Below are 27,866 nucleotides of genomic sequence, written 5' to 3'. Positions count from 1 at the left end.
TGCATCGCAGTGCGTTTGAGCTTGTAGATCTGCTATTTTTGGCATGCGGCACCAGCGCGCAACTAAGCATAAATTAAGCATATGATTTGCCACTTCACTGAGCCTGTAATTTCCAAGTTCACAAAGCTCAATGACATTTATATTGTACAAGAATGCATGAACCTGTGGGGTTTCCAAATTCGCTGCAATTCAAACAGTGTACACTGTCTGCGGTGGCCTTACTGGCACGGAGACGGATATAGAACCTACATTCTGGTGGGGAAACCTGATACCGTGGGGAGAGGGTTGTGTCACTTAAAGACGTGGTGGGGGCAGGATGGGGCAAAGTCACTGTGTAACTCTAGGGTTGAACTCCTCACTAACCACATCCAACATGAGGCCTGATTTATACTTCTTCGTGCGATGGTGTCCCGTGCGGAAAAGAGCCAATCTAAAAGCTCACAAAGCGCTGTGCTGGCACTAAAGATTGCACAGATTAAACTAACTAAAAACAAAGAAAACAAGTTTCTATTTCATCCATTCCTCTACTTAAGACAACTAAGCTATTCCCAAATCAAGATGTCCAACAGGTGTGTAGCGTACCTTTGACAAACACATATGCAGAGTAGGTCTCGAAGCCGGACTTGGTGTTGATACGGAGGGTATACATGCCCTCGTCTTCCTTGTTGAGGTGGGCCAGGGTGAGGGTGGCACGCTGACCGCTCCAGTGTGAGTGAACCCACTTGGAGTGCTTCAGGGCCACCGCTGATTGGACAACAGAGAACAGGAAACAGACATGATTGTGCACTTTACAATGAAGTGCATGATAAGACAATAAAACCCTAAAGGTGAGAATGACAGCAATCTACAATTTAGGAATTTAGCAGACGCTGTCATCCAGAGCGACTTAACAAGTATGAGATCAACACGTTTAATGTCCACACTTACAGTTTCTGTACCACACCACCTCAGGCTGGTAGTTCTTCACGACGGGGAAAATGATGACAGTGCAGCCCACGCTCAATGTCTCGCCCTCGTGGCCGAAGGCCACTTCAAATTTGTCAAGGATGGACGTCTCGAAAGTAACGCCATGCTCAGCGCTGAAACCATCTGTGGGAGTGAAGAAGGTAATTAAAATTATTAAGACGAATCAATCACTGGTAATGTGTTAATTTGGACCAAATTATAAAGTCTTGACATCGACTCACGTGGTTTAGGATCAAGAGGACCTGCTTCCTCACCAGCTTGGTACCCTGGGGAGAAAGGATTATGTCAATAACCTTGCTTAGATTAGTCAACAAGACATTATTATCACTCATTTGGTCCTGCAGTCATGGTCTGCAGCCTTCCATGATGCTAAATTACATTCTGTTGTCAGTACTATTATTATGTAATTAAATATTGACATGTTGTTTATCTTGGTGTTCCAAAGACCCATTCCCCTACTGCACTTTATGTACTGTAGCATTGTACTGTACACACACATACACATATACACACACACACACACACACACACACACACACACACACACACACACACCTTTTATACCGTATTTGTGTATTGACCCTTTAAAACTGTTTGTAGTACAGTGTAACAGAAAGGCAGTCTTCTAAGTCAGTGGTTCTGAACCTTTTCAGGACGCGACCTCCCAAAATAATCATATTTGAACTGGGGAGCCCCACCCCGACAATTGCTTGGAATTGTAGGAGTTAGTTGAGGCATTACATTTACAAGCTCATCTACAAGCTCACAACGCCTCGTCGTGTTGTATGACCAGTTGATAGTATAGTTTGTTGATTACTTTTGATGCAGTAATGGTGTTTTTTCATTTAATTTCTTTTCTTCTTAATCTTATATATATATATATATATATATATATATATATATATATATATATATATATTTTTTTTTTTTTTTTTTGGTATTCGGTGTTAAAAGTCCTTAAATTGTCACTTTACTGTCATTTGGGGACCGCCCCAAAATCATGTGGGGACCCCCCTGGGGGTCCTGACCCACAGGTTTAGAACCACTGTTCTGAGTCACCTTTAGGACCTTGCTCAGCCTAGCAGGATCCTCTGATGCTATTTGACTCCTGAATGCTTCAGAGGCCTGTACTGTACATGGGCTAAATTGGGAGGAGTGAAGTGCTAGTTCCATTTAAAGGACCACATTGAATGTTTCATAGGCAAATCTTCTAAAGCTCTCTATCACCTCTATGTGAAATGCTGGGAGGCGGGAGGGACACTGATAGACTACTTTGTTTTGCTGAAGGAAAAAGAGCGTCACCTACTTTTTATAACAACAGTCGCGGTAGAAGAGGCCTCCCCCTTGATGTTGAGAGCAGAGGCATAGTACTGAGCCGTGTCGTAGAAATCACAGCTGGAAATAAACAGAGGACCAAAAGGTGAGCTCTTCGATGTCAAAAATCAACACTCAAGCAAGACACAAATGCTCTGGAAATGTATGATCCTCGCAGATTTCACATGAATGTGGACATTTTCCTGGAGATAATACTGTAAATACTGTATATGGATTGTTAAAATGTTATTCGCACAATAAAAAAGAAAACATAAGGTAACAATTATTAACCCATTAAAACCTGAGGCTGATTGTACATAATCATATGCCTTCTAAATCAGTTAGTTCTCACTCTTTCAAAGATTTTTCAAAAACGTTCAAAGTTCCCTATTTTGGGCATGATATTATAGGCAAACGTTTTTAAAAAAATCCAGAAATTGTCAAAACATTTCTTAAAGAAAATTCAAAAACAGCAAAAATCTAGGAACTCACAATGCATCACATAGCCACACATTGGAAGCCTGTAGATCTGAGATTTTCACTGCGTGACACCATCATATTATGAAGTATAAAATGGCTTAAGTGGTTAACCGCTTAAACCCTATACTTTGTTGACCGGTGTCCCCCAGGGGTCTATACTTGGCCCACTCTTTCTTCCTTCTACACCAAATCACTTTGATGAAAATAGCCGTGAAAAGGGACATTCTGCACAATGAGTACTTTTACTTTTGGTACTTTAAGTATATTTTGATGCCGATACTTTTGTACATTTACTCAAGTACATTTTGAATACTTCTACTTCTAGCAGAGTATATTTACATACTTTTACTTAAGTAAAACAATCGAGTACTTCTTTCACCACTGATGAAAATAGCCGATCTACAAGCTGACAACGCAGCTTCTCTGCACCGCGTTGTGAGCTTGTAGATCTACTACGAATATTGAGCTATTATGACATGCCCAGAAAAGGATCACTAGAGTTCAGGGTGTACGGTTAAACAGCTTGCAAATCCTAGCAAAGTCACTAAAGTCCTGTGATGACCTACTTCTTGATCTCCAGGGAGTGCATGTTGTAATTGCTCTCAGCTGTGTATTTCTCAGGGTGTTTCTTAGGGTCGATGATGACATTGTTTTTGTACCTTGGAGACAATACAGAGAAAGCAAGAATGTGTGTTGGTCATTGCATACATCACAGACATATAACTCATCAAGTGCAAAAATAGCAAATCCACAAGCTCACAACACATCACATCACTTACGTGTTGAGCTTGTAGATCGGCTATTTTTGCCACACGACACCATCATATGATGAAGTGTAAAACGGCTTATGGGCTTAAGTGTTAGTTTGATGATAAAATGCCCCTGCTTTGCCTGGGAATACTAGCAGGTCAACGTGTCGGTAGTCTGTAAGTCATAGGGTCATATATTTTAGACCCTCCAGAAAAACGCGGGCAAAAATCCTTGATTATGCGGGCTAAAACTCTTGATTATGCGGGCTAAAACTCTTGATTATGCGGGCTAAAATCCTTGATTTTGCGACGAAATATGCGTTTTTTTTTTGCAATTTTATGCGGTGAAATTGCGGGAAGTTGCGAAATATGCGGAAAGTTGTGAAATATGCGGAAACTTGTGAAATATGCGGCAATATGCGAAATATGCGATATGCAAAAAGTTGTGAAAAATGCGAAATATGTTAAAAGTTGCAAAATATGTGGAAATATGCGATGCGAATCGCATATTATGCGATGCAATGTGCGCTTTATGCGATGCGCATATTATGCGATGCGATGCAGCCTTTTTGAAAAAACGTTACCCCCGCATAATTATGCGCCATTTCGCTGATTTGGCGGTAAATTCTGCGATCGCATAAACGCATTTTTCTGGAGGGTCTAATATTTTGTGCATGTGGCTTTCATAACAGCCAGTGCATAGCAGTTGTAATATGTTTGCGTATAGTTTAGTGCAGGTGTGACTGAGGACACTATTTTATCATCAACACTTATTATAAATCTGGCTTTCCCGTGAGCCAGTGCCCTTACAATGATTAGACAACTACTGTATATGTGTTTAAGTAGGATATATAACGTTGATGAAAATACAATGATTGATGGCGTCATCCCCGCAGCACCCTATCTGAAGTATGTTCCAAATAAGCCCATGCCAACGTTCTTACCAGGCGATCCTGGGTTTGGGCCATCCCGCCACGGTGCAATGTAGCTTCACGTCCTTGCCCTCCCAGACGGTCTGTCCACGGGGCCTGACGATAAACTCAGGCGGGTGGGTCAGACTGTCTGTGTTCATCTTCTTACGGAACTCGGAACGTTCGTCGAGCTGAATGAGCACAGTGAAACAGATCAGTAAGGCACAGTGGTGGAAAAAGTACACAAATGTTTAAGTAAAAGTATCAATACTGCAATTTAGAATTACTCTTACAAGTAAAAGTCCGGAATTCTAAATGTACTTGAGTAAAAGTACAAATGTATTGGCATCAAAATGTACTTAAAGTACCAAGAGTAAAAGTACTCATTGTGCAGAATGTCCCATTTCAAGTTTTCAAAATGTATAAAAATCTTTTGAAAATAGCAGATCTACAAGCTCACAATGTGTCACAATGCGACGCATTGTGAGCTTGTAGATCTGCTATTTTCAAATGGCCGGAATGTATATAGGGCTGAAGTTGGTATGTTTTGTAAGAATAATCAAAATCTACAGAGTAACTCAAGTTTTTAAATAAATGTAGTAAAAGTACAATATTTGGATCCGAGATGTACAGTAGTGGAGTAGAAGTAAAAGTGTTTTATCATTATTATTATTATTATTATTATATGATTATGCTGTTGTTTTATACCAGTCTTATAACTGTTTGTGTTGTTTAGTGATGACATGATGTCATGAAACTTTCACCATGACTGTTCTGTGTTTTTCAGTGGTGGAACAAGTACTTTTAACATTTTAACAACATAAAAAGTAAAAGTATCAATACTGCAATATAGAATTACTCTGTTACAAGTAAAAGTTTACGTTCAAAATTTACTTGAGTAAAAGTGGAAAAGTATTGCCAACAAATATGTTTTGTAATAATAATCAAAATCTACAAAAGTAACTAGTAACTAAAGTTTTAAAATATTTCCCTCTGAGATGTAGTGGAGTAGAAGTAAAAGTATTGAAATTTGGACATACTCCAGTAAAGTAGAAGTACCTCACAATTGTACTTAAGTACAGTACTTGAGTAAATGTACTTCACTACTTTCCACCACTGGTGTTCTTGTACAGAGCACACAGAAACATGTTAACCCTGGATGACTTCACGTAGACCAATGTTTGAGTGTCTGACGAGAGCTAAATGTTGGACTTCTGGAATCTGTATTCAGACGCTGGCCATCACGTCTTCAAATTCTCAAAAGTCCCTTGGTCAGTAGCTGCTAAATTACATCAAAAGCGCTTGACGTGATTTACCGTTCTTCCCAGTTCCACGCGTTCTGCGGACTCCCGCATGTGGCTCTTCCTGGTCTTCTTATGCACCTTGACATGCGTCACCGTCTCCTTGCCCTCGCGGATGAACAGGTTCCTCATCGCCACATAGTTCACCCCTTCCTCCCTCACCACCTCCTCAGCGGTAGTCTCCACCAGACCCCGAATGCCCTCATGACTGAAAACACAACAGACCAACAGTATAAAAATCTCTGGTTTAGCCTATTAAGACCTGAGGCGATTCTTAAAAATGTTTTCTAAATCCTAACAGTTTTTTGAAAAAAAATAAAAAATAAATGTTTCAAGATTTTTCAAAAATAGCAGATCTACAAGCTCATAGCGCCAAAGACACCTAAAGTGACACAGATGCGTTCCAGCAGGTCTTAATGGGTTAGAGTGGAACATTGTGTCTCAGATACATGATAAACATGAACTGCACAGGACACTCCTGGGTGTTAATTTAACTCAGAGAGTGTAGCTTCACCCAAATGGACCCATACAGGTCCAGAATTAAATTAACCCTGAATATTTTATTGTGTGTATACCATACGTATATCACTCATACATAACACAAATTTGCCATTCTATGTTGTTTCTCACATTTCAGTCATACATTGTTGTAACGTGTTATGATTATGTTTGCACGCTGTCCCATATTATAACCTTTATTTATTTAACCAGTAAAAACATTGAGACACGGGTCTCTTTTATGCCACACTGTTACAGCAATACAAACATGGATGAGCAGAACAATACAAAGCACAGCCCTATGACTGACAGACTACCGACAATGCCCACTAAGATAAATAAATAAATAAAATCAGAGAAATTGTCTTGGACATTAGACAATGTGACCTGGGCTTTAGGATTAAAAATGGAGCTACAGGTCAATCAAAGCAGGAGCAGAAACTGGAAAGGGCTTCTGTGGTGAGCTTTTTAAAACTCCCAAAGGGGAATCAGAGATGACAATTTGAGTCTCGACTGGAGGTCGTTCCATGACCAAGGGCCAAAGTAGGAGAGGCTTATTTTGCCTGCCTCTGTGCACAGTGCAGGCACTGTATAACACAACCATGCGTTTGCAGTCCAAACGCATGGTTGTGTTATACAGTATACTTTGGACGATATGAGCATCATCTTCATCACCACCATCACTAACGAGACATTGTGTTCACCTGCGTGCGGCTTCGTGACTCACCTTGCTCTGAATAAGGGAACCACGTAGCCGATGACCTCGTTGTCTGTGTCCATGGCCAGGTAGGCGCGCTTGCCTTTCTTGGTTATTGCGGTCAGTTTCTCCAACTCCTGCCCCTTCTCCGTCACCACAGAGCTCTGCATGCTGTGAGGTTATTGACAGACAACAGTTACAGCACTCTCATTGATAACACACAGTTCAGACCAGGCCAAAGAGCATTTGCAAATACTTTTGCTCACGCTGTTTGTTGTCTCTAATGTACATATGGGTGTTATGTGGCCAATATGGCGATAAAACAGCACCAGAATGTTTGGACAGTTGCAAGGGAATATTTAAAAGAGGGTTGAGGTTCCTGTGGTTTTCAGGAACCTCAACTGCACCAGAATGGCGTGGTGCAGTTCACACACAACCCATCAAGTACTCCATGGGGATGAAACAAATGCAGGATGTAAAGTAGTTATAAAGAGTATTTGCAAGAACTATTTGTCTACCACAATATGGTCTACACTCTACAGACTTTATTCTAACCATTTTACAGTGGAATCAACATAAATAAATAAATACAAATATTTGGAAACGTTTAGTCATAAAAAACAATACATAGAACAGAACAAAAGTGCGAAGCACAAATACAACGATCAAACAATAATTAATAAATATGAACCACATGTAACTTATTGAGAACGACACCTGGTCTATTAAGTGAAGACGTATTTCTGTAAACACTCTTTGAACCTGGCTCACGTTACACTGTCCAATGTGCCAACCCTCCTCTGTGTACTTCCAGTTGCCTGTCTGGTTTAGGCTATAATAAGCTAAATGGTCACAATGGGAATTGTTACTGGTGGCAGGGAGAGAGGATCAACATTACATCCTCTGCATTTACTCCTAATATCTGCTAAGCCTGCCTGACCTGGCATCCGACAGAGTGACATGGTCTAATGTCAGCAAACTCTTTTCTAAACCATAGAGGAAGGAGGGTGAGTTAAATGGGTGAAATAAGTTGTAGAGCTTGTTGATAATATATAGAGGCACGGGCACAGAGTGCTATAAACGATTTCTACAATATTAAAAGTCATTATCCTGGTATCCCATGTAATCGGTGTAGACTTTTTAAATACATGGAAATGAAACATTATAGATAAAGCACTTGACACAGTATCAAATGTTTTATGGTCATGATTCACCAGTAGCTTGGATGGCTTGGTTTCAGGCTTTAAAATAATTTATATAAATATTTTCGGAAATCTCCATGGGAAAAATTAATGGGGTTTCTATCTGTGGCACCACAAAATGGCCGCCACTGCTATGCCCTATACGAGCTATGGTTCAAGAGTTATAGGCCAAAACGGGAATGGCCCTGTTATAGCGCCACCATGAGGCCAATTTGAAACATTCTTCCTTGGCCTACTGGCAGTGTAAAGTGCAAAGTTTCTTTCTGATCGATCCAACGGTGCCGGAGATTAGCTGCTCACAGTTACATGGACGGATGGACGGACACACGGACAGACAGACAGGGGCGAATACATAGTCTCCGGCCTTCGGCCGTCCGGCCTGACGGAGACAACTATTACAGGACATTCAACCAGTACAGTTGGCCTACTGACAACCTTCTCAGGTCCAATCTACAGAAATAGCCCGTCTCTCCATGAATATCTCTGGCAGCCACTTGATACAGCTCAAGTTCCTGACCTGCTTTACAAAGTATAACACAGTACTAGCTTGTACAGTCGGGCTGAAGAACAAAGACTCTCTGCCCACACCAAACACTGACAAGTGATAAACTTGTCAGCAGGACATACAATGTTGTACGGAATGAAGACTGAATCTGGACTCCCTTTGATGCAGTCCAGGCTTTGATCAAAAGGCGATCAAGTGTCATTTAATTTGATCACATAATCCTCCTGTTGACCAAAACCCATACAACTGAGAAAATAAAAGCACCACAAGACTGAGGGTTGTTAAACATATGGCATAGTGAAACTCTGTGTACTCAAAACAAAACAAACCCTGTGGCATTTGTCCAAGGTCTAAGGTCATAGTGAGGAAGGATGACAACTGTACCAGAAAACAAGAGCCTTTTCCCATGTAGGAGGCTTTTTTATTAAGTAATCTCTGTCATGCATGGTGCACTGGATTATCTAAAAACAATACATAATACAAGTTTTCCTTTAAACTGCCTTCATCATTGGAGTTTATGATAATCTGTTCAACAAGTTGCTGTCCAAAGTGCTGCCTTTACATGTTTGTTGCTAACGTACAAATGCTTTATGAATGAACCAATTTACCAATAATAAATCACAAGCTATAATCAAATTATTTGACTTTGAATTAAAAGCGTAATCCACCATACGCAAAAATATATAACCCACCACAAAGCAATTAAAATAACACATGCACAACACAGCAAAATCACACAGGCATGAGGACAAACAAAACATTCAGCACTGATCAGCCATCACCACTCAACATAACTCCTTATCATCCTTACTAGTAATATTAGACCCACATGTTGCACTACATTACACACTACACTACACAACACAACACAACACAACACAACACACAGTTATAAAAGACTGTTTGTGTTATGACTTAGTCTACAACGTCTTTTATACAACAAAGCTGAACACCAGCAGAGAGAGAGAGAGTGCATCCATTCTCCCGGGAGAGGGACACTACACTAGGAGCTGCGTGCGTTTGCTCTGCCGTGGATGAACAGCACTCTACACTCCAGACAGGGGTAAACTCCACTGTTGAATATTTGAAAGCAGTCCTCTTGATATTGTTCACTCCGCACCACTTTCAGCGCAACAGTCGTGACCTGTCAAATCAAGAGCACTGCTGTGTTTTGTTTTGTTTTCAAATATCTCAACTGTTGCGGGTAAGTATTTAATCTACATCTACATCAGTGGTTCTCAAAGTGGGGGTCCAGGGATCCCCCAGGGGTCCTTGAGGGCGTTCCAGGGGGTCCCCAGCAAAATGTGTTAATATAGCATCAAAATCAGTTTAACCACTACAACCCTATACACAACATGTTGCAATGCTTGCTATTTTCAAAAAATCTTCAAAAAATTGTGAATATTTTGTGAAACATTTTAGCAACACAAATCTTGTACGGGGACCCCTGGCACAAAATATTTTCAGATGGGGGTCCTCGGCCAAATGGGGGTCCTCCTTGACATGAAAAAGTTTGAGAACCACTAGAACTTAAGAGTCTACTACATACCCATGAGCTGAGAAAGCGTGCTGGCTAACAGAAGACCTGGAGCACAGGTAATAGTTGCTCTCATAGTGCCGCTGCTGTTGCTCCTGCTCCTCCTTCTGTTGTTGACGATGACGTTGGAGCTTCACCTTGGACAGACGTATGGATTCTGACATCTTGAGGGCCGCTCCGCCAACTTATGTCAGACTGTCCTTTGTTTTGTTTTTCTTTGTTTTGTTTTTTTATACCAGTTCTGTAAATCAATCTCACCGTTATCAATGTAGGGCTTTTTGTTTGTTTGTTTGTTTAGTTGGGAGTTGGTGGTTAGGTATTATGGGTGTTTGGGAAATGATAGTTGTTATGATCAGACATTTAAAATGAGAAATGTTATGATGGTGATGATGGTGATGATTTGTTTTATGTAAATCAATCTCGCCGTTGATTAATGTAGATTGATTTATTGGTTAGGGTTTCTTGTTTGTTTGTTTGTTTAGTTGTATGAGTTGGCGGTGAGGTATTATGGATGTTTGGGAGATGAGTGTTGCTATGGTCCAAAATTTAAAATGAGAAATGTTAATATGACAATGGTTTTCTTCTCATGGATTAAAGTGTTAGCACTAGTTATGATAATGTTCTACTGTGTTAACATTCGCAACCATATAGTGAAGATATAGGGGAGATACAGAGTGGCAATCAACCCACTGTATGAATAGCAATAACTGTTTACAACATCTCAGACTATTCTTAAAGATCATAACAGCTAAGGCAGTGGGTTGATTTTTGGGGGGGGGGGTCCCCAGATGACAGTGAAGTGACAATTTAAGGACTTTTAAGAACTTTGTAATACCTCAAAAAGACCATTACTCCATCATCAAAAGTAATCAACAAACTATTCTATAAAAACTGGTCAAACATTGGCCAAACTGTCAAATAATGTAAGAACATTTTGAAAATAGACGATCTGACTGCAAGCTTACAACGCCTCGCAACGTGAGCTTGTAGATCTGCTATTCTCACAATATTTATCTGTGGAACCGAGTCAAACAAAATTGAATGCCTCAAGTCCTACAATTTAGGGGTGGGGGGTGGGGGGGGGGGTCCCCAGTTTAAAAAAAAATCATTTTGGGGGTCACGGCCTGAAAGGGTTGAGAACCACTGTTCTAAAAGATCAAAACAGCAACACAAACACTAAGTGTTAAGTGTTGTTGTGCTAAGGTAGCCTAATAAAAGGTAATTCTGTCATGTCTTGTGACATAGCCTACGTGATTTTTTTGTAATGTTTTTACATTGTCAGGTTGTAAACCTTGTCAATAAATACATTATATAGCTAGCCTACCACACAAGTAGACTATACTGCAGGAGTTAGACGACTATGTGGAAAATATATCTCCACCAGCACTCATGAAGCAGCTCAACAGAAGGTCCCCAAGGCACCTGGCATGTCACCATGTCATCACAAATCAATCTATGTGGAGCCTAATGATAACAGCAAGCTAACATACAGTAGCCATATGCTTCAATGGCTTTAATGGAATTACTGTGAGAGCACAGAAGTGGTTTCTGTACTATATTAAGATGATAAGAGGAACACATAACTTTACTTGTGCACATATAGCCTACTGTAAGTAGCTAAATCTAGTATCTACCCTTCAACTGGATCTAACAGGAGACTCTGGAGCCAATAGCTAACATAATAGGACCTGAAATGACCTTAAAATGCAATAGGGCTATTTAAGGCTTCCCAATTCTTCCACATGGGGGAAAAACGAATATAGGATATTCAATTTAATCAACATTCATTCAACTTTGCGTTATTTCACTTGGAAGTTAATGCATGCACTCCTACAGGGGAACATAAGTCACAAAGGCATATTAGTACTTTTATGTTAACATCTAAAAGACATCAAACGAAACCACCTCGGATATTAGTTTGAACAATCAAATTAACAAAGTGATCAACATTAAATCTAGGCCTAATTATTAAGGCCCAGCTGACAACTTCGTTATTTGAGATTCCTTTAGGACATGATGAACCAGAGCTATACAGTTATAATAATCTCACATAAATAAATAATCACACTGACTCACCAGAACGAAGAATCGCCCAGTCGCTGAAAACTAGATTTAAAATTGCAATTCCAAATGTAAAGCGAGTCTAAATCCAAAGCAAAGCAGCGTTCGGGGTATAGGGGTGCGGGCAGTGGACAGGATGGCAGTCCACAGAACAAAAATAATGCTGCCACTCGGCAGAATGTTGAAGGGACCGTCACGACCTTTTAAGGCTGGGACGATTTTAAATATAGCCCATGAGACCATGGAGGGGCCAGAAGGGCCATCATGTCGCGCAAAGACAAGTCTTCCTACTGGCTCTTCTTCTTAGGAGGAGATGATGATGATGATGGATGGATGGGAAACACTTTACATTTAGGCCTAAAGCCACTGTTAGGAAACAAACAAAACACATAAAAACGAATAATAGGCTAATAATAATAATAATAATAATAATAATAATAATGATGATAAATTCAACTTAAAATTAAACAGAAGAATAAGGGGGGTCTTTTTGCAGTTTCTGTAGCTACATCTGACCAAACTATTCTCTAATTAGGCTAGAAATTAGGCTAGATGAATCGATGAGGAACTAGAAAAAGTGTTCCTGAACTTCCTGGGATCACAGGTCTCCGCCAGGTCAGGTAGGTTGTGGGCCATCATTAATGTTCGGAATTGATTATCATGGAATATGAAAAATCAAACAGATCCGTCTTGATCACACATGACTAACAGAGACCATGGTACTCATGTGCGTGACATTTTGATTAAATCTGAAGGAGTAACAGCAAAAAAATGTTTTACATAAGTCGGCCTCCTGGTGGCGCTATAAAAGGCAGATGTAAAACAGTGAAAAATGCAGGGCAAAGGTTTTTCCTTGGCCTCTAGGGCCTTCGGCCTGGCGGAGACATACTAATGTGAGGAATCCACATTCACATTCAAAAGGATTAGACTACTCAACATCATGGGTGGGAAGCTAGAGACAGACTAGAGCAGGAGTTCTCAACGTGGGGTCTGGGAAACCCTGCAGGGGTCCTGGGGGGGGGGGCAGTTAAATGAGGCAATAGACCCCTTAACAGACGACGTCACACTGATAAGAACCAGTATGCGTGCAACCAGTATGCGTGCAATGAAACCCATTCTATCTCGCTAGGACGCGCCTCACTAGCCAACACACAAGAGGGGGTTGGGGTGTGCTGAAACCAGCGCAGCCCGAAATAACAGGTTGGGAATTGATTGCGTGAAAGAATCACCTGTGCGTCCAGTCTCAATGTTAGTAAACAAATAATTGGTCTAGCATGCTGATCTGCACTTCATCATGCCTTGTGAGCTTGTAGATTTTCTAAACATTGTTAATAACACAAGCAAATCTAACTCCATAGGGGGGCCTAGCTCTGGTCCATAGCATTAGAATGAGTTCAACTCCTTTTAACGCTATGGACCAGAGCTAAGGTGGCCCGTGGCCCAATATAATACATATCAATTTAGGGACCCGAAAATGTGTTTGAGAACCGAACCAGAACCACTGACAATTTTTTTTAAATGTGATCCACACCCCGGAACAGAGGGTGGCGGTATTGCACCAATAAACCGGATGACCCAACCGCCGTCAAACAACAAGAAGAAGACTTCAGCTCAGTGTTGCCAGGTCTACTTATTTTAAGCGACTTGGCTAGTAAATATTGGTAGTTGCGGTGGGTCGCGGTTTTCTTGGGCTTGCTTCTGAGAACCAGGTTTAAATAATAATCCAAACATCATGTGGAACTTCCACAATATGTATTTGAAAATAGCCGATCTACAAGCTCACAACAAGTCGCAATGCGACGCGTAACCGGCATATTAAAGTGCTCATGTCGCTTCTTTTGGGTTTGTTTTCATAGACCTGGTTGCTTGTTTCTCTCGCAAAATCTGGCAACGCTAGTTCAGCTCATAAGCTTGAAGGATCACATTACATTCTCTCTGACGCCCTGATCATAACATCCGTCAGGCTGCTGCAGCATAATAGTTGTAAACAACAGTCCTAATTCCTCTTCAGGTGAGTTAAGTGTCTCCCCTGGCAATGGTACAGTAGACATGTGGGTCCTGTTATGTGGACCAATGTGGACCAATTTGGACCACCGATTTTCATGCCTTTCTCTCACTTGATGACAGCAAGCTAAAGCTAGCATGGTCAACTATCCAGGATAACCACTGGCTACTGTATAAATAAAAGGCGTAACGGCGGACATCATTAGAATATTAAAAGGAGTTTCATTTTTTTGTAGCATCATGAAGAAAGGTGTTAAATGTCAAAGTGGTCCTTAAAAGTTTGCTGAGTCAAAACCCTTTCAAGTTGAATGAATGGTGATAGCCTTGGATCAAGAGCTCTCTCTTTGGTTGAAAAATGTCCGCACATTTTCCACTTTACATGTTTCTTACCTCTTTCTGCACAACGTATCCAAAAAGTAAAGGTTTTCTGAAATGCTCACAGATGTTTGACATTTTAACGTACCATAAAATCTATCCAACGAGTTGAAAAAAACACTTAATTCGCCTCTCTCCTCCGCCGGTTACATGTTTTTAAGACATTGCGCAAGAGTTGCGCCCATAGAGATAACATTACTGATTCCCCTGCTGGTCAAATGTTGAATTGCATCTTCTAATGCATAATATTATTGAACCGGCTGAGGAGAGAAGCGATGTAAACACTTTTTTCCAACTCGTTGGATGGATAAATACGGAAGTAAAAATTAGACTTGATAAAATACATATATGATGGTCTTGATCTAGATGTGGTATACAACCTGGGTTGTATACCACAGCTAGTAGATATATACAGTCTTTTGACGTTTGCTCTGCAAAAGCTCACCTCTACTTCATACTGCCCATATTTGCAGAAGGTCGGAGGGCCCCATCTACTACAGTCAACATGGCAAGCAAAAAAGCCAAGGGAAAGAACACCAAGAAGCGCCCCCAGCGTGCCACCTCCAACGTGTTTGCCATGTTCGACCAGTCTCAGATTCAGGAGTTCAAGGAGGCCTTCAACATGATCGACCAGAATCGGGACGGCTTTATCGATAAAGAGGATCTGCATGACATGTTGGCCTCATTAGGTATAGTTTACATTTAAACCTTTGGGTGAAACTGGAGGAAATGAGGGCCAGACCTTATTCTGCCACAAATAAATGTTTGTCAACAATGTGTGTTGAATTGAATGCTCCTTGTTTCCTACTCATTCCAGGTAAAAATCCTACAGACGACTACCTGGAAGCCATGATGAATGAAGCCCCTGGCCCAATCAACTTTACTATGTTCCTGACCATGTTTGGAGAGAAGCTGAATGGTACAGATCCAGAGGATGTGATTCGGAATGCTTTTGCCTGCTTTGATGAGGAAGGGACAGGTAAGTTCCATCTCTGAAAGAGTGCATGGATGACAAACACTCTTGCTCCTCAATGGCACTAAAAGGAGTGAGAAGCAGCCTGCATGTTCACTTTACAAATCACATCCCTTTTATGAATAACAATTTATTTTTGTTTTTTGAACAGGGATTATTCAGGAGGAGTACTTGCGTGAGCTCCTCACCACCATGGGTGACAGGTTTACAGATGAGGATGTAGACGAGCTCTTCAGGGAGGCCCCCATCGACAAAAAAGGCAACTTCAACTATGTAGCATTCACACGCATTCTGAAACACGGCGCTAAGGACAAGGATGACTAGAAGCTTGACCGTCCGTCACTGCATGATGCTGATATTCCACGCATCCTACTTTTGGGTTTTCCATAGTGTCATGTAATATGTTTGCAGGACCATCTCTTGTTTTATTTCATCGTTGTACTTAACATATTCAGCATCAAGTCTGGCAATCATTCAATAGACTACCCTGGCATCCACCTACCTGTACATGTGAGAAATAAAAGGCATGCTATGCAATAACATATCGTCTTGAAAGGCGTACAAAATATGCAGTGGTCCGGTGTGGTTGTGTGTATATGCTTTGTTGGGACCAAAAGGATAGTAAAACCAGATAAGATTTGCCTTGTGGGGACATTTTATGAAGATGAGGTTGAAAATGGGAGAAGTGGTCTAGTAAGGTTAAGGTTAGCTTAACTTAAAGGAGCACTTCACCCATTTTCAATCTATTTTCATATAATTGGTCCTCACTAATGCCAATTATATTATATATTAATTTTCCTGCTCTGTCTCAGACACCCGCCTACCAGTGACATCATCGTTGGGAAATCCAAGCAAATAGAAACTGCTGGCTTTCTCTTTGGCCATTATTCTGGCCATTGTTATCGCATAAATAAAATAAAAAGTATCTTGTTTGAAATGATCAAACCTGCCTACCGATGATGTCACCGGTAGGCTAGGTGGGTTTCTGAACTGTCCACAACCCTTCTGAGACCGTGAATAGAAAAATGGTAACACATTATCCTACTAAGACCAGACAGATTCTACAAATGCTTTCCCTGTTTTAATGGGTTATAATGAACATTAGTGAGGACCAATTATATGAAGATGGGTTCAAAATGGGTGAATAAGTCCTTTATGTAAAAATGGCAGTTTGATGAAAACCTGGTTTTGATGAAGCCACAAAGATGGCAAGGTGTGTGTGTTTCCTTGCACGAAAGCCTCATGTTAAAGTGCAGTTGTGATCAATTTACCAAAGGATTGCTAATTGTGTAGTTACGCTTGTTCTTTGACAGAACCAGATGGGCCCGATGTGTATATGTGTGTGACGTTAGACTTAATAGATTTGCCTTAATTTTCCATCTGGTTTAGAACAGCCATAAGCTGTTATTTGGCTTAAAATCACATTTTCACCAAGACATACATATAGCCAATTAAACGTAATGTATAATGAGCTGCCTGTTTAAACTGAACTCTGGACTGGAGCCTCACCTCACTATCCGTCATAGCCTATTTTGCACATCTGTGATACACCACTATGGGTCTGTATAAGCTAGTAAATATGTACTGTATGAAGAAAACGCTGGAATTAAATGATCAACTCTTTGGTTTTGCTGAATCTTTTGTAGCTGATTAAAGTTTTAAGATGAAATGTCTTCCATGTGATCTCCCATTATTTTTTATATCAAAACTGAGGGGATGTATCCACCTCTTCTAAAACAACTTGGTGTGCCCTGAGGGTAACTGAATCGCTATGGAGTCATGCCTTCAAAGAAACAAACCACTCTCAAATTCATTTTAATTTGTGAGATCAAATGCACAAAATCACTGAGAAAATGTGTAATCATCATAAACAGCATATATGCAGAGATGTATGGATATACATGACAAACTTTACTGGTTTGGCACTGACCCTTGCTGTAGTTTAACCACTTTTACCCTGGTGTCCCTACTTTGGGCATGGCATAGCCGAAAACATACAAAAACCTTCACTGCAACGTGTTGCAAGCTCGTACATTACTTTTGAAGATTTTTGAAAGTATAAAATAGGGCTTACGTTGTTAAATACCATGAACAAATGCATCTCCCGATTTTGCAAGACAGGTGCATGACTGTGAAAATGTATTTTCTGTATTCCTTCACACAAATTGGTAACATGTAGATTTTTATGAATGTGAGAGTTTTGGATGTTCTTGTTGTACCATAAGAAACCATGTACAGTACATCGAGATTCAGCATACTTTGTCAAAATTAAAAGAACCCCTGATCCTTTTATACTGTTTGTGGTGAAAGCCTCTTAGAGAGCACCGTATCTCTGTCCCTGAGAACCTAAGACATCCATGCTCTTTCAGAGGTGGTGCTCAACCATCACCAAACATGATCACTGTTCACATTCAGGCTTTTGTTTCATGCGGTTCATTGTCTTCAGGGCATTCTTACACACACAGTCACTCTCTCTCTCTCTCTCTCACACACACACACACACACACACACACACACAAAGAGTAATAAATAGACAAAGACCTGCTCCAGAACTGAAGCCATCAGTACAGTTTTTAGCTGCTCACAGAGCAATGTACAGTACATGGGAATGCGTTGTAGCACTACTCTGCCAGGGCTAGATTTTTGGACTGGATCTTTGCAAGGTGCTCTGATATACCAGCCTCGATCTTGTCACACTGGGCTAGAAAGTCCTGAGGAAACAAAAGTATAACAGTTAATACTACTTCACTCAATACTCCCAAAGATGTATCATTAAAATAATGCTAATTTTGAGTTACAAACACTAACCTGCACAGTTTTCACCATCCCTTTTTTTTTCATTCTGCAATCGTTAAAGTTTTCTGGCACATCCTGATAAAAGAAGAAACAGTTTGGTGTTAATCATAGAGGTCATTGGACTGCAAGTGATCAAATCGGATTTGTGTATTCAGACATTGTCCATCTACTATATCCATTGGTTGATGTGGTAATGACATACAGTAGGTGAGGCGTGAGTAACGATTAACTTACACTGTCGTATGTGATTATGTGTCGCTATTTTAAAATGTTCTTGTTTAAATATCCACAGCAGAGGGCACAAATGAATTCTTCCACCTTTTTTTAGCGGCGCTAGCCACTCTATACCTTTAGGTATAGAGCGGGTCCTGCTCTATACCTGACTTTGTCTGTGTTCACCGTCAACGCTCTGATTGGTCAGACCCGTCAACGCTCTGATTGGTCAGACCTGTCAACGCTCTGATTGGTCAGACCCGTCAACAAAGTGATTGGTCAAGCTTCACGTGACACATGGCTATAAACACATTATAAACACATATCGATGACAAAATGTATCAAAGGCGCCGCTACCTTCACACAGGGTGTGATTTTTTATTAGCTAGTGGGAGCCTAGCCTCCTGCCTGATGGTAGCAGCTCGAATGATGGGTGAAGGAGGTAGGTACGGTCATTATATACCTGAATTGCTTTTTTTGTTATGGAGCGGTTGTACAATGTCCTGAAGTTGCATCCGTTTGTCTCCCATGATCTTATTGGCCTGGTTTACTACCTGGGTGAGCTTGTTCCAACCAGTAACTGAGAGGTTCCCATATCAAGAGATGATGTTAAAAATGAGATCACACTCAGTGATTGTTAGACCTGTTGACCATGGTCAGGGAGTGTTTACTAGCATTAAAGCAACTCAGTTTCCTGCTGTCAATCTGATTCCAATCTGGAAAGTCAGATTTGGGCTGTCAGTCTGAATATAGCCAAAGAAAGAACAGATGACGGCAGCAGCTATTGCACAGAATTTACCATGGAATCTACTTGCTCCAGGATCTTCATAAACTGCTCGGCTGCGACTTTCACTCTATGGTCCAATTTACCCAACGCTTCTGCCTGAAGATCCTTCGCTAGGAAACCCTGTGGGAGAAAAACACTGACATTGACTGCAAAGCATGATTTATATTTAGTTACACGCTGATGTCGCTCACTGAAAATAGCAGATCTACAAGCTCACAGCGACATGTTGTGAGCTTGCAGAACCAAGAAACACAACAGCCAAGTTATTTGTTATGGAAAATGTGCACCTACATTCTTGAGTCCTGTCAACTCTCCGTCGACTAGTTCCAGCTTTTTGGCCGTCAGTTCCACTGACTTCTCAATGTCTTTGAGCTTCTTTAGTTCAACTTCTTCTTCTGGACTATTCTGTCCAGAAAGCAGATGTTAGTACTTGATGACGTCTGCAGTTTGTCTCACATCAGATAATCCAAAAGCGCTTCTCTGAGCACCTTAAAAAGAGCTCTTAAAAATTGTCTACAAAACAGGTAAATCCTACGCTTTTTTTTCTCCTTTCGTTTTAGGAAGGTTTTCTGGAGCATTTTTTGTCAAAATGATATCCATAATCCCTTTGCCCTGCAGCTGCTATTACCCAGATGTTTTTTCAATGTTAAAATATGCACTTTAAAAGACTGACCGGTCTACGCACTGGTACATTTTAGCATTTCATTTAATATAGTTTTAAAATTATTGCACAATTACTGCACAATTCTTAGATTACGTTATTTTATGTACATTTGTTGCTGTACTGTTGTGTTATTGTTTGTTATATGTTGTAAATGTCTTTACGTGAAGAGGACCACAATGGAAATAAGCCCTTGGGATTTATTGTGTTTTAATCCTCGGTGATGCCATGACATCAGGAAAGTGCTACTGTGCTCTTTTTTATGTAGTGACACCAAATAAAAGCAATCAAACGTGCACAGAACTTACCCTCTTTCCAATCATCATGAGTTTGCAGCCTTGTTTTATTCCAAAACTGGACAGACTTTGTTCCATATCCTTAAGTGATTTGCCTGCAATGTGGTATAACAAATATCAAGAAAATTATGTTAATGTTCAACATTAGGACATGTTACCCTCAGTAGGGCAACCAACACACTGAAAGCATGGGCCCCAAAAACAACCCTAACCTGGACATCAGCAGTTTCAGCTGCTGCCCTGTGGTAGATGATAGGTCTACCAAATCACAAACAAACTTGAGAACAACGTCTACCACAGAGCCATGTGAGAAATTAACATTTTAACAACAAAAACTACGCCAATTCAGCAAATGTGCATTATCCTGAAATGTGATATCTCAGCTGCAAATCATCATCGTCGTCGTTTTTTACATTTAATGCATTAAATCAGTTTAGTTTAATGTTATATTAAAATGTACTGTTACAGTATGTGAATTCACCGTCAGGACTGCTACAAAATGTGGTTGCACAACACTGTGCAATGACAAAGGAATTATTCTGATTTTTGTAAAATATTATATACTGTTTAGACTGATGATAGGTTCTTGGTTTAACTATGATCCTAGATGACTATTTATATGCAATTGATGTATTACCTTGTGTTGTCCTTGCTTACTGTAAATCACTCTGGATTAAACAACCCATTAAAACCGGGAAAGCATCTGTGCATTTTAGAATTTTAAGACATACGAGCTCACACTGCAAGCTTGTACATCTGCTATTTTTGAACATTTTTGAAAAATAAATATCAATTTGGGGCTCCCAATTGGCACCAAAGGTTTGAGAACTACTGATTTAGAAGGCATTTGTAGAATCGGCCTCAGGTCTTAATGAGTTAAGAGAAATACCTAAATTGTGCATTCCTGATTCTGCAATGGGCTCATGATGGAAAGCACACTCGTTACCTTTGAAGATGAGTTTCTGTGAAGGTGCTGGAACTCCTGTGACCTGAGTGACAGCCTCAGACAGCTCCTTCAGGAGGGGTTCATTTCCATCCTGTCCAGTTAGCGTGATGCTGTGCTTTGCAGAGCCTATGAAAGAGGGAGACCAATAAAGTACAGGCCAGGAGGGGATGGGATGGTACAATTGAAACATCAGCACAAACAGTAGGGCTGTCAGTGTCACGATTATGCAATTTGACTTGACGCCCATCATCAGAGAAATATTCTACCAAGGCTAGCTTTCTAGCTAAGCTAAAGGTACATTAGCTCATAGGAACTGGTGGTACAGCGCATATTATCCTAGCAATGGTTTTCTAATTCACATCGTTGCACGTAGTACAGTAACTCCTAGACATTGTCATTATTATGTACTGGGGGAACGTTGCTTTACCGCATGCAACTGTCACGGTTATCGATTGTTCTGCCATTTCTAGTCCTTCTTCTGTCTCACTGACTGCAGCAACTCCAAGTTGATGCTGTTAGCTTCGTGGCTAAGGGCTAACAACTTCCTGGATGTACAGGAAACTACGGCCGGCGTCGCTTGTCAAAAAGAACATAGACTGGGATCAAGTTACTCTGCAAGTTGCTGATCCGGTCTGGGTCCATACCGGATACGGAAACGTTTCTTGCATATGTGTGGCACTAAATGACCAAATACAGTAGGCGGGCTCTAGACCGGATCACACTGGTTGATTCACAATAGAAACCAGGCTTCCCACAGGTGCTGCGGAAAGCCTGGTGAAGCGAGGTGAAAAAGAATTATCTATTCTGTTCTTTTTGGCATGCGACATCCTCCTCGCACGTATTTACAGTACAGGTTGGGTCAAAACTACTAATTGATAATACTAGGCTATATCTATCAATACATCTAGCAATTAATTTCACAATGTCATTGATGTTATAATAAAAGTGAAAGCTATAATTGTGTTATGACACATCCACCATGACAAATAAAATATTACTGTTTACATTATTTAAATATCCTTTTTTTTTTTTTTAAATAGTGCATGTGAAATATAGTGCAGGAAATCATTGGTTCTCAACCTTTTCAGGCTGACCTCCCAAAATAATCATTTGAACTGCATGGGAACCTCCACCCTGATAAGGGCCTCCACCCTGATAAGGTTTGACTCAGTTACACAATTTTTGCCTCTTTTATTATTTGACGATTTGGCCAATGTTTGACCAATGGTCTTTTTTTGGTAGGTATTAAAAAGGTCTTAGAAGTCTTTAATTGTCACTTCACTGTCATCTGGGGACCCCCCAAAATCATGTGGGGATCCCCCTGGTGGGTCCTAACCTACAGGTTGAGAACCACTGCAGTAAATAATGCATGTGTGAATGCATGCAGGCAAATTTGTAAGCATTCGCCATCTACTACAACCTCTCATGGGGTCTATTCATTATTATTATTAGTAATAGTTAGCACATTACCCATGTTTTGGATCTTATTATGCTATATTAATTACTGTTAGAATTTAAAAAAAGTCACCATTTCAAAGCACCAAAAAGCCGAGCAAGAAAACAACCTGCCATGGAAAATATATCAAGCAAAAGGGGTGAAAGAGAACATGAAATGCATCCCACTCATGTCTAATAGTGTATTAAATTAACAGATCTTGATTTTTAAATTAAAATTTATTTTTTGTTTGTTTCAAATGACACACGTATTCAACACTGGAATACAACCTTTTCAGAACTCTGAAATCAATGTCTAAACCAGTGCGTTTCAGCATTCCAAACAAACAAATAAACAAACAAAACAAAAACATTGACAACAAATAGTAATAAATTAATTCTGCCTAATAATACTGTCGATGAGCAACACAATGACAAATCAAGGACGAGGTGTAAACTACAAAAAAAAAAATGTTGTATGGTATGTTACAAGGCCACATGCTAGCATGGTAGTAGTAACGGTAACCGGAAGACTTGCCCCAACACACACTCGGCCCCATATTTTGCGCGGACCGCTCACCCCAGTGGTTCTTGTATTTGTTTTACTGAGGTTAAGGTTAGGAATAAGGTTAGGTTTAGGCATAGTTTTACTGAGATTACGTTAGGAATAAGGTTAGGTTTAGGCATAGTTTTAACTGAGGTTACGTTTAGGAATAAGGTTAGGTTTAGGCATAGTTTTACTGAGGTTACGTTTAGGAATACCTGGTGGCGATAGTTCTGAGGTCGCTGGATTTTACCCGGGGCGAGCGTGTTTTGGGGCGAGCGTTCTTGTATTCAACAACAGACAACCCAACACCAAGACAACTTCCATACAGTAGTGTTCTCAGGTCAAACTGTTTTTTTGCATGTATATAAATGTTACTCTACATATAAAAGTGTTTCCAGTTGAAGTGCAGCTGTTTCCTCCAGTCTTGTTCTATGTGGCAGGTATCTGCGGCAGGCCAAATTCATCCACCAAAACACCATCCTGGAACCAAAGTAAAGCATGTTAGCAAAATCATCCATACACGGTCACTTACAGCAGTGGTTCTCAACCTGGCAAAAACATTGCCAACAAAGCGCTGTTCGAGTTGCACACCGATAGGCAGAGTATCTGCAGAGTATATCGGTAATGATAATTCTCTCTGTGTTAACATGGTACGGGAAACGGCAGTCTCTGCATCAGCATAAGCTGTCAAAAGCACCTGACCAAGCGTCGAAATACCTTGTTTGTGCTGCTGTCACTGGGGATTCCCTCGGGAATAGAAGGGGCGGTAGCTGCATCGTCCAGGTAGGAGCTGTCATCATCCAGCAGCAACTCATCTCCCAGGGCGTCCAGCTCTGAAAATGCAAGCATACACACTTCCAGTGGCAGCTGGTGGATTTTTCCCCAGGTGGTGCTACACCAAAAATGAAGCTAATAACATGTACTATGTTATCACACTAGTTTATTTTGATAGGCCCTGCCCTATAGGCTATAGTCATTCATTTATGAAAGACACACATAACTAATTACATGAGCAGGAATTATGAGTACTACACCTGTTTGTACATATAGGCTAATAATAAAATGCTGCTGTAGGCTATTATATTATCCATATTCACTGCAACCGACAGGATGTTTGCGCACACACCATTACGTTTAGACAACACATAGAACGTTTTTTATCTACATTTTATGGAAGATTATACATTTTACTCACTAGTAATTAACCATATAATATTTACCTTGTTGGTTTGATCATTTAAAATATATATAGAATATATTTTAAAGTAATTATTATTTATTCAAGGAAGAGCTAGAGGTGGTATGGCGCACTAGTGCCCTCTATTGACGGGCTGTCATGGACATTTCATTGTCTATTCCCAGCTTTGGCCACATATTGCAGTGATTCTCAACCTTTTTAATGTCAAGGACCTGGGTTTGATATACATTATGCCACAGTCCCCCATTTGATATACTAGGATTTTTATCTCTGGGATCTCAATCTACACACTGTAAAATCTAAACATTTTCATTTAACTCTGAGGTGTTCCTAACTATCAATTACTTAGCTGGGGGCCCCTGGAATCACCTCTAGGAACCCTGGGGGTCCCCGGTTTTGTGACCCCCATAGCTTGGTGCCATGGGCTGCAGCCCCATGCGCAAGTGCGTTAATCTGGGCCTGCAAACGCTCATGTGAACATGTACCTGGACACAGACAGGCATACTGTACCTGCTTCAAGATCATCCTCATCGATCTCTGGTGTTCCATAGCTGCGGCTCAGAGCTTCTTGTACTTCGCCAGCGTCTTCCATCATGTCCTCCAGCTGGTCCTGTAGATCCTGGAAACAAAAAATTCAAGTGGCAATCAGCATTGTCTTTTTAAGAACTGGAATCATGATGGTGTGGGTTTTCTACTTAACCGGAGTGATCATTCTACGCTACACTAATGCAATTAACGTGAAAAAAACGTGAGAAAACTGTGTAAAAGTCAAAGCCTAGCCCTCCCCCTCGAACTGTTTACTGTAATCTTTTTTTTTGTTGTTGACATTTTGTTTTCAAACTGTTTATATGATGTTTTGCATAGTAGTGTATATTTGTCTGTCATTCATATTTCAATGAATTGAGTACAAAGGACCCCAATGGAAACAGCCATAGGCTTTCTTGGGTTTAGAATCCTCTTAGCAGATCTTGTATTGAACTGTACTTTCCTGTGCTTTTTTAATAAACTGCTAATAAGTTATTCAATCAAAAATAAAATAAGTGTTTTCAATTTCAAAAAGTGTTTTTTTTAACCAAGAAAAAGAGACCATACTAGCCCTTACACTTACATCCTTCTATCCTACTATAATACTACTATAAAATAGAAAAATCTCTGTCCATCTGTTTTTCTCATTAGTGGGTTGACCAATGGATATGAAACTGCACATGGGCATTGATCATTGGCATATTAAGAGAATGACAATTTTTCATTTTTCCAAAATCAAAGCTATGATTTTGTGGTCGTGGTTGCAGTCCCAAGACTGCATGTAGTTGGGGCATGTGCATCCCCAGGTATGGATTTGGTATTGTATTAAAAAAAAAAAAAAGCCTCACACTCTGTTTTGTTTGTTAGAGATCAAATTATCAATGAAGATTATTTGAAAAATATGTTCCTGACATGGGCCTTATTGTATGTGCTGTGTTAACGAACACTACTGAAATGACAGCAACACTGTGTGTGATTAGATACCTCAATCTGGTCAAGTTTGACGTCCTTGTATGCTCTTTTCATTTCCTTTGCACCAATCTTCATGGCCTCCACCTAAGAACAGAAAAGACATGCAAGATATAGGCTATATTAGATATATTGCTATATTAGATATATTCCTGTTACAGTACCTGTTGCACTGGTAACAGGAATGCATCCTCCTTTCTATCTTCCCATAAGAATTAAAGGCATGACCTGTCTCTTCACATGTAAAAGGTTTATAATGCACAGTACACATTTGTTAGGAGGACAGCTCTGGATCTGGACAGACTGGATCTACTGTACGTGTTTGACTCTCACCGTTGTTTTGGTGTCCTTTAGTGACTGGATGGTGTAGTTTGCCTGCTCCATGTTAAAAGACTGCTGCGCCAGTTGATCCCTTTGACCTTCATACCTAAAACAGGATAGCGGAAATGTAAACAACCCCCACAGCTTGTTGAGGAGTAATACTTGTATTTTGCATGCAGTCACATCTATGGTACTTTATCAATCACATCTAGATGTTAAAATACGGGAACGTAGGAGTAACTTGGACAATGCAGGACTCACATTCGCTTTTGCTTCAGGACCCTCATTGCCTTCTGTTTCACCATATTCTACATATGAAAACAGAAGAATAAATTACATTTATGATCGCTAAAGATATACATTATTAGGTTAACCCATTAAAACCGGGAAAGCATCTGTGTCATTTTAGATTTTTGCGTTGGCTATTCAAAAATAGCAGATATACAAGTTCACAGCGCTGCGAACTTGTACATCTGTGTTTGAACATTTTTGAAAAATCTTTAAAGTGTGAGAACTACTGATTTAGAAGGCATTTTTATAAATGCTTTGGTGTAGTGTCATACCTTTGAAGGACCATCTCTCATCTTTTTCATTTGATCTTTGTACTTGACAAGTTCAGAATCAAGTCTGGCAACCTTCTTATCAATAGACTCTGCTCTGGCATCAACCTATGAGAGAAATAAAAGACATAAACAATAACATAATGGTCTTCAGCGCGCGCGCGTGTGTGTGTGTGTGTGTGTGTGTGTGTGTGTGTGTGTGTGTGTGTGTGTGTGTCACACACCATATTTTACTGGCTTTGTGGTGACCAAAAGGATAGTAAAATTAGAGAAAATCTCAGATCTCAGATTAAAAAAATACAAAAATACAAAACAATCCTCAGATGAGGACATTGTTAAATAGATGTAGTTATGATGAAAGGTTGAGGTTGGGAGGTACTTCGGGGTTAGGGTGAGGTGGTTAGGTTTAGGAAATGATTGATTGATTGATTGATTGATTGATTGATTGATTGATTGATTACTTTATTAACAGTTTGCAAAAAAAAGCACAGAGGTAGAGTTCCTTCCATACAAAAGGATGCTAAAAGGATAAACCCAAGAAAGCATGGCTTGTTTCCATTGGGGTCCTGTGCATTCAATTAATCGAACATGGGTTGAAATGGGTTCAATGTTTTATTTGGGTTGAAAAAAGCTGGTTTTAATGTGCTGCAATGTGTTTAATGTTTAAGGTTAAGACAAACGTCCATGGACAGTGTCTTATATAAGTGACGCTAATATACTAAATCATACGACTGCCTTCCCTTGTCTACACAAAATATGATTAGCTAAATAAATAAATCAGAACTATCATATAACGGTAAAACACTGGGTTTTGCAACAGATCGATACTTACACTGCCTATGCAATCCGATAGGTTTGGAGGAGGCGCTTTCGGAGTCCCCCGTCCAAATATTCTATTCATTTTTAAAAGGTTTTAAAACGTGTATCTTATCTTACAAAATAAAGGCGCATCAGAAGCCAAAGGGCTTTAAAGACACCCGGAAGCAGCAGGGGTACAAAGTCATTCTATTGGTTGGCAGCCAGTGTTGCCAGATACTGCG

The 27,866-nt window shown here is 40.2% G+C and overlaps 4 protein-coding genes across 6 annotated transcripts in view; 1 reads left to right on the top strand and 3 right to left on the bottom strand.

Moving 5' to 3' along the window:
• Positions 1-12,378, bottom strand: part of myom1a (myomesin 1a (skelemin)) — a 30,869-nt gene extending 18,491 nt beyond the window's left edge. For 2 of the 3 annotated variants that reach the window (XM_084056408.1, XM_084056409.1), the window contains exons 1-10: positions 12,237-12,378; positions 10,173-10,401; positions 6,947-7,087; positions 5,737-5,929; positions 4,454-4,611; positions 3,327-3,419; positions 2,273-2,361; positions 1,188-1,232; positions 928-1,089; positions 583-744 (exon numbers count right to left, since the gene is read on the bottom strand). In XM_084056408.1, the coding sequence (XP_083912534.1) occupies positions 583-744; positions 928-1,089; positions 1,188-1,232; positions 2,273-2,361; positions 3,327-3,419; positions 4,454-4,611; positions 5,737-5,929; positions 6,947-7,087; positions 10,173-10,324 (1,195 nt within the window). In that variant the 5' untranslated portion in view covers positions 10,325-10,401; positions 12,237-12,378. The remainder of the gene's footprint in view (positions 1-582; positions 745-927; positions 1,090-1,187; positions 1,233-2,272; positions 2,362-3,326; positions 3,420-4,453; positions 4,612-5,736; positions 5,930-6,946; positions 7,088-10,172; positions 10,402-12,236) is intronic. The other variant, XM_084056410.1, reaches the window with a different exon arrangement.
• Positions 12,379-14,128: 1,750 nt separating this feature from the next.
• myl12.2 (myosin, light chain 12-2) lies at positions 14,129-17,246 on the top strand. The gene is made up of 4 exons (XM_084058669.1): positions 14,129-14,232; positions 15,074-15,289; positions 15,418-15,579; positions 15,725-17,246. Exons 2-4 carry the CDS (start codon positions 15,106-15,108, stop codon positions 15,895-15,897), a joined length of 519 nt encoding a protein of 172 aa, XP_083914795.1. The 5' UTR covers positions 14,129-14,232; positions 15,074-15,105; the 3' UTR covers positions 15,898-17,246.
• A 129-nt stretch (positions 17,247-17,375) lies between these two features.
• On the bottom strand, positions 17,376-21,815 carry bag1 (BCL2 associated athanogene 1). The gene is made up of 7 exons (XM_084057855.1): positions 21,700-21,815; positions 21,273-21,398; positions 20,339-20,421; positions 19,661-19,774; positions 19,382-19,489; positions 18,382-18,444; positions 17,376-18,284 (listed from the first exon to the last, which is right to left on the bottom strand). Exons 1-7 carry the CDS (start codon positions 21,734-21,736, stop codon positions 18,195-18,197), a joined length of 621 nt encoding a protein of 206 aa, XP_083913981.1. The 5' UTR covers positions 21,737-21,815; the 3' UTR covers positions 17,376-18,194.
• Positions 21,816-22,933: 1,118 nt separating this feature from the next.
• On the bottom strand, positions 22,934-27,788 carry LOC311045842 (charged multivesicular body protein 5-like). The gene is made up of 8 exons (XM_084057898.1): positions 27,659-27,788; positions 26,830-26,934; positions 26,528-26,574; positions 26,279-26,372; positions 25,961-26,032; positions 24,962-25,070; positions 23,971-24,086; positions 22,934-23,733 (listed from the first exon to the last, which is right to left on the bottom strand). The coding sequence occupies exons 1-8, from the start codon at positions 27,725-27,727 to the stop codon at positions 23,683-23,685; spliced, it is 663 nt and encodes a 220-aa protein (XP_083914024.1). The 5' UTR covers positions 27,728-27,788; the 3' UTR covers positions 22,934-23,682.
• Positions 27,789-27,866: the final 78 nt, after the last annotated feature.

This window comes from Gymnoscopelus microlampas (genome assembly GCF_963454915.1).
Source record: "Gymnoscopelus microlampas genome assembly, chromosome: 5".
Classification (NCBI taxonomy): Eukaryota; Metazoa; Chordata; class Actinopteri; order Myctophiformes; family Myctophidae; genus Gymnoscopelus; species Gymnoscopelus microlampas.
This window is presented reverse-complemented; position numbering and strand designations above follow the sequence as displayed.

Bases quoted from the DNA above. Each gene is read 5' to 3' on its own strand.
- myl12.2 (XM_084058669.1), top strand. From the start codon at position 15,106: ATGGCAAGCAAAAAAGCCAAGGGAAAGAACACCAAGAAGCGCCCCCAG. The intron at 15,290-15,417 runs GTATAGTTTACA...TACTCATTCCAG, and splicing joins TGACATGTTGGCCTCATTAG to GTAAAAATCCTACAGACGAC. The intron at 15,580-15,724 runs GTAAGTTCCATC...TTTTTTGAACAG, and splicing joins CTTTGATGAGGAAGGGACAG to GGATTATTCAGGAGGAGTAC.
- bag1 (XM_084057855.1), bottom strand. From the start codon at position 21,736: ATGGCAGAACAATCGATAACCGTGACAGTTGCATGCG. The intron at 21,399-21,699 runs GTAAAGCAACGT...CCTCTTTCATAG, and splicing joins AACCGTGACAGTTGCATGCG to GCTCTGCAAAGCACAGCATC. The intron at 18,445-19,381 runs GTAAATTCTGTG...TTCTTTTATCAG, and splicing joins TGGAGCAAGTAGATTCCATG to GATGTGCCAGAAAACTTTAA.
- LOC311045842 (XM_084057898.1), bottom strand. From the start codon at position 27,727: ATGAATAGAATATTTGGACGGGGGACTCCGAAAGCGCCTCCTCCAAAC. The intron at 26,575-26,829 runs GTATGACACTAC...TTTCATATGTAG, and splicing joins TGAGAGATGGTCCTTCAAAG to AATATGGTGAAACAGAAGGC. The intron at 25,071-25,960 runs GTATCTAATCAC...TTTTGTTTCCAG, and splicing joins TCAAACTTGACCAGATTGAG to GATCTACAGGACCAGCTGGA.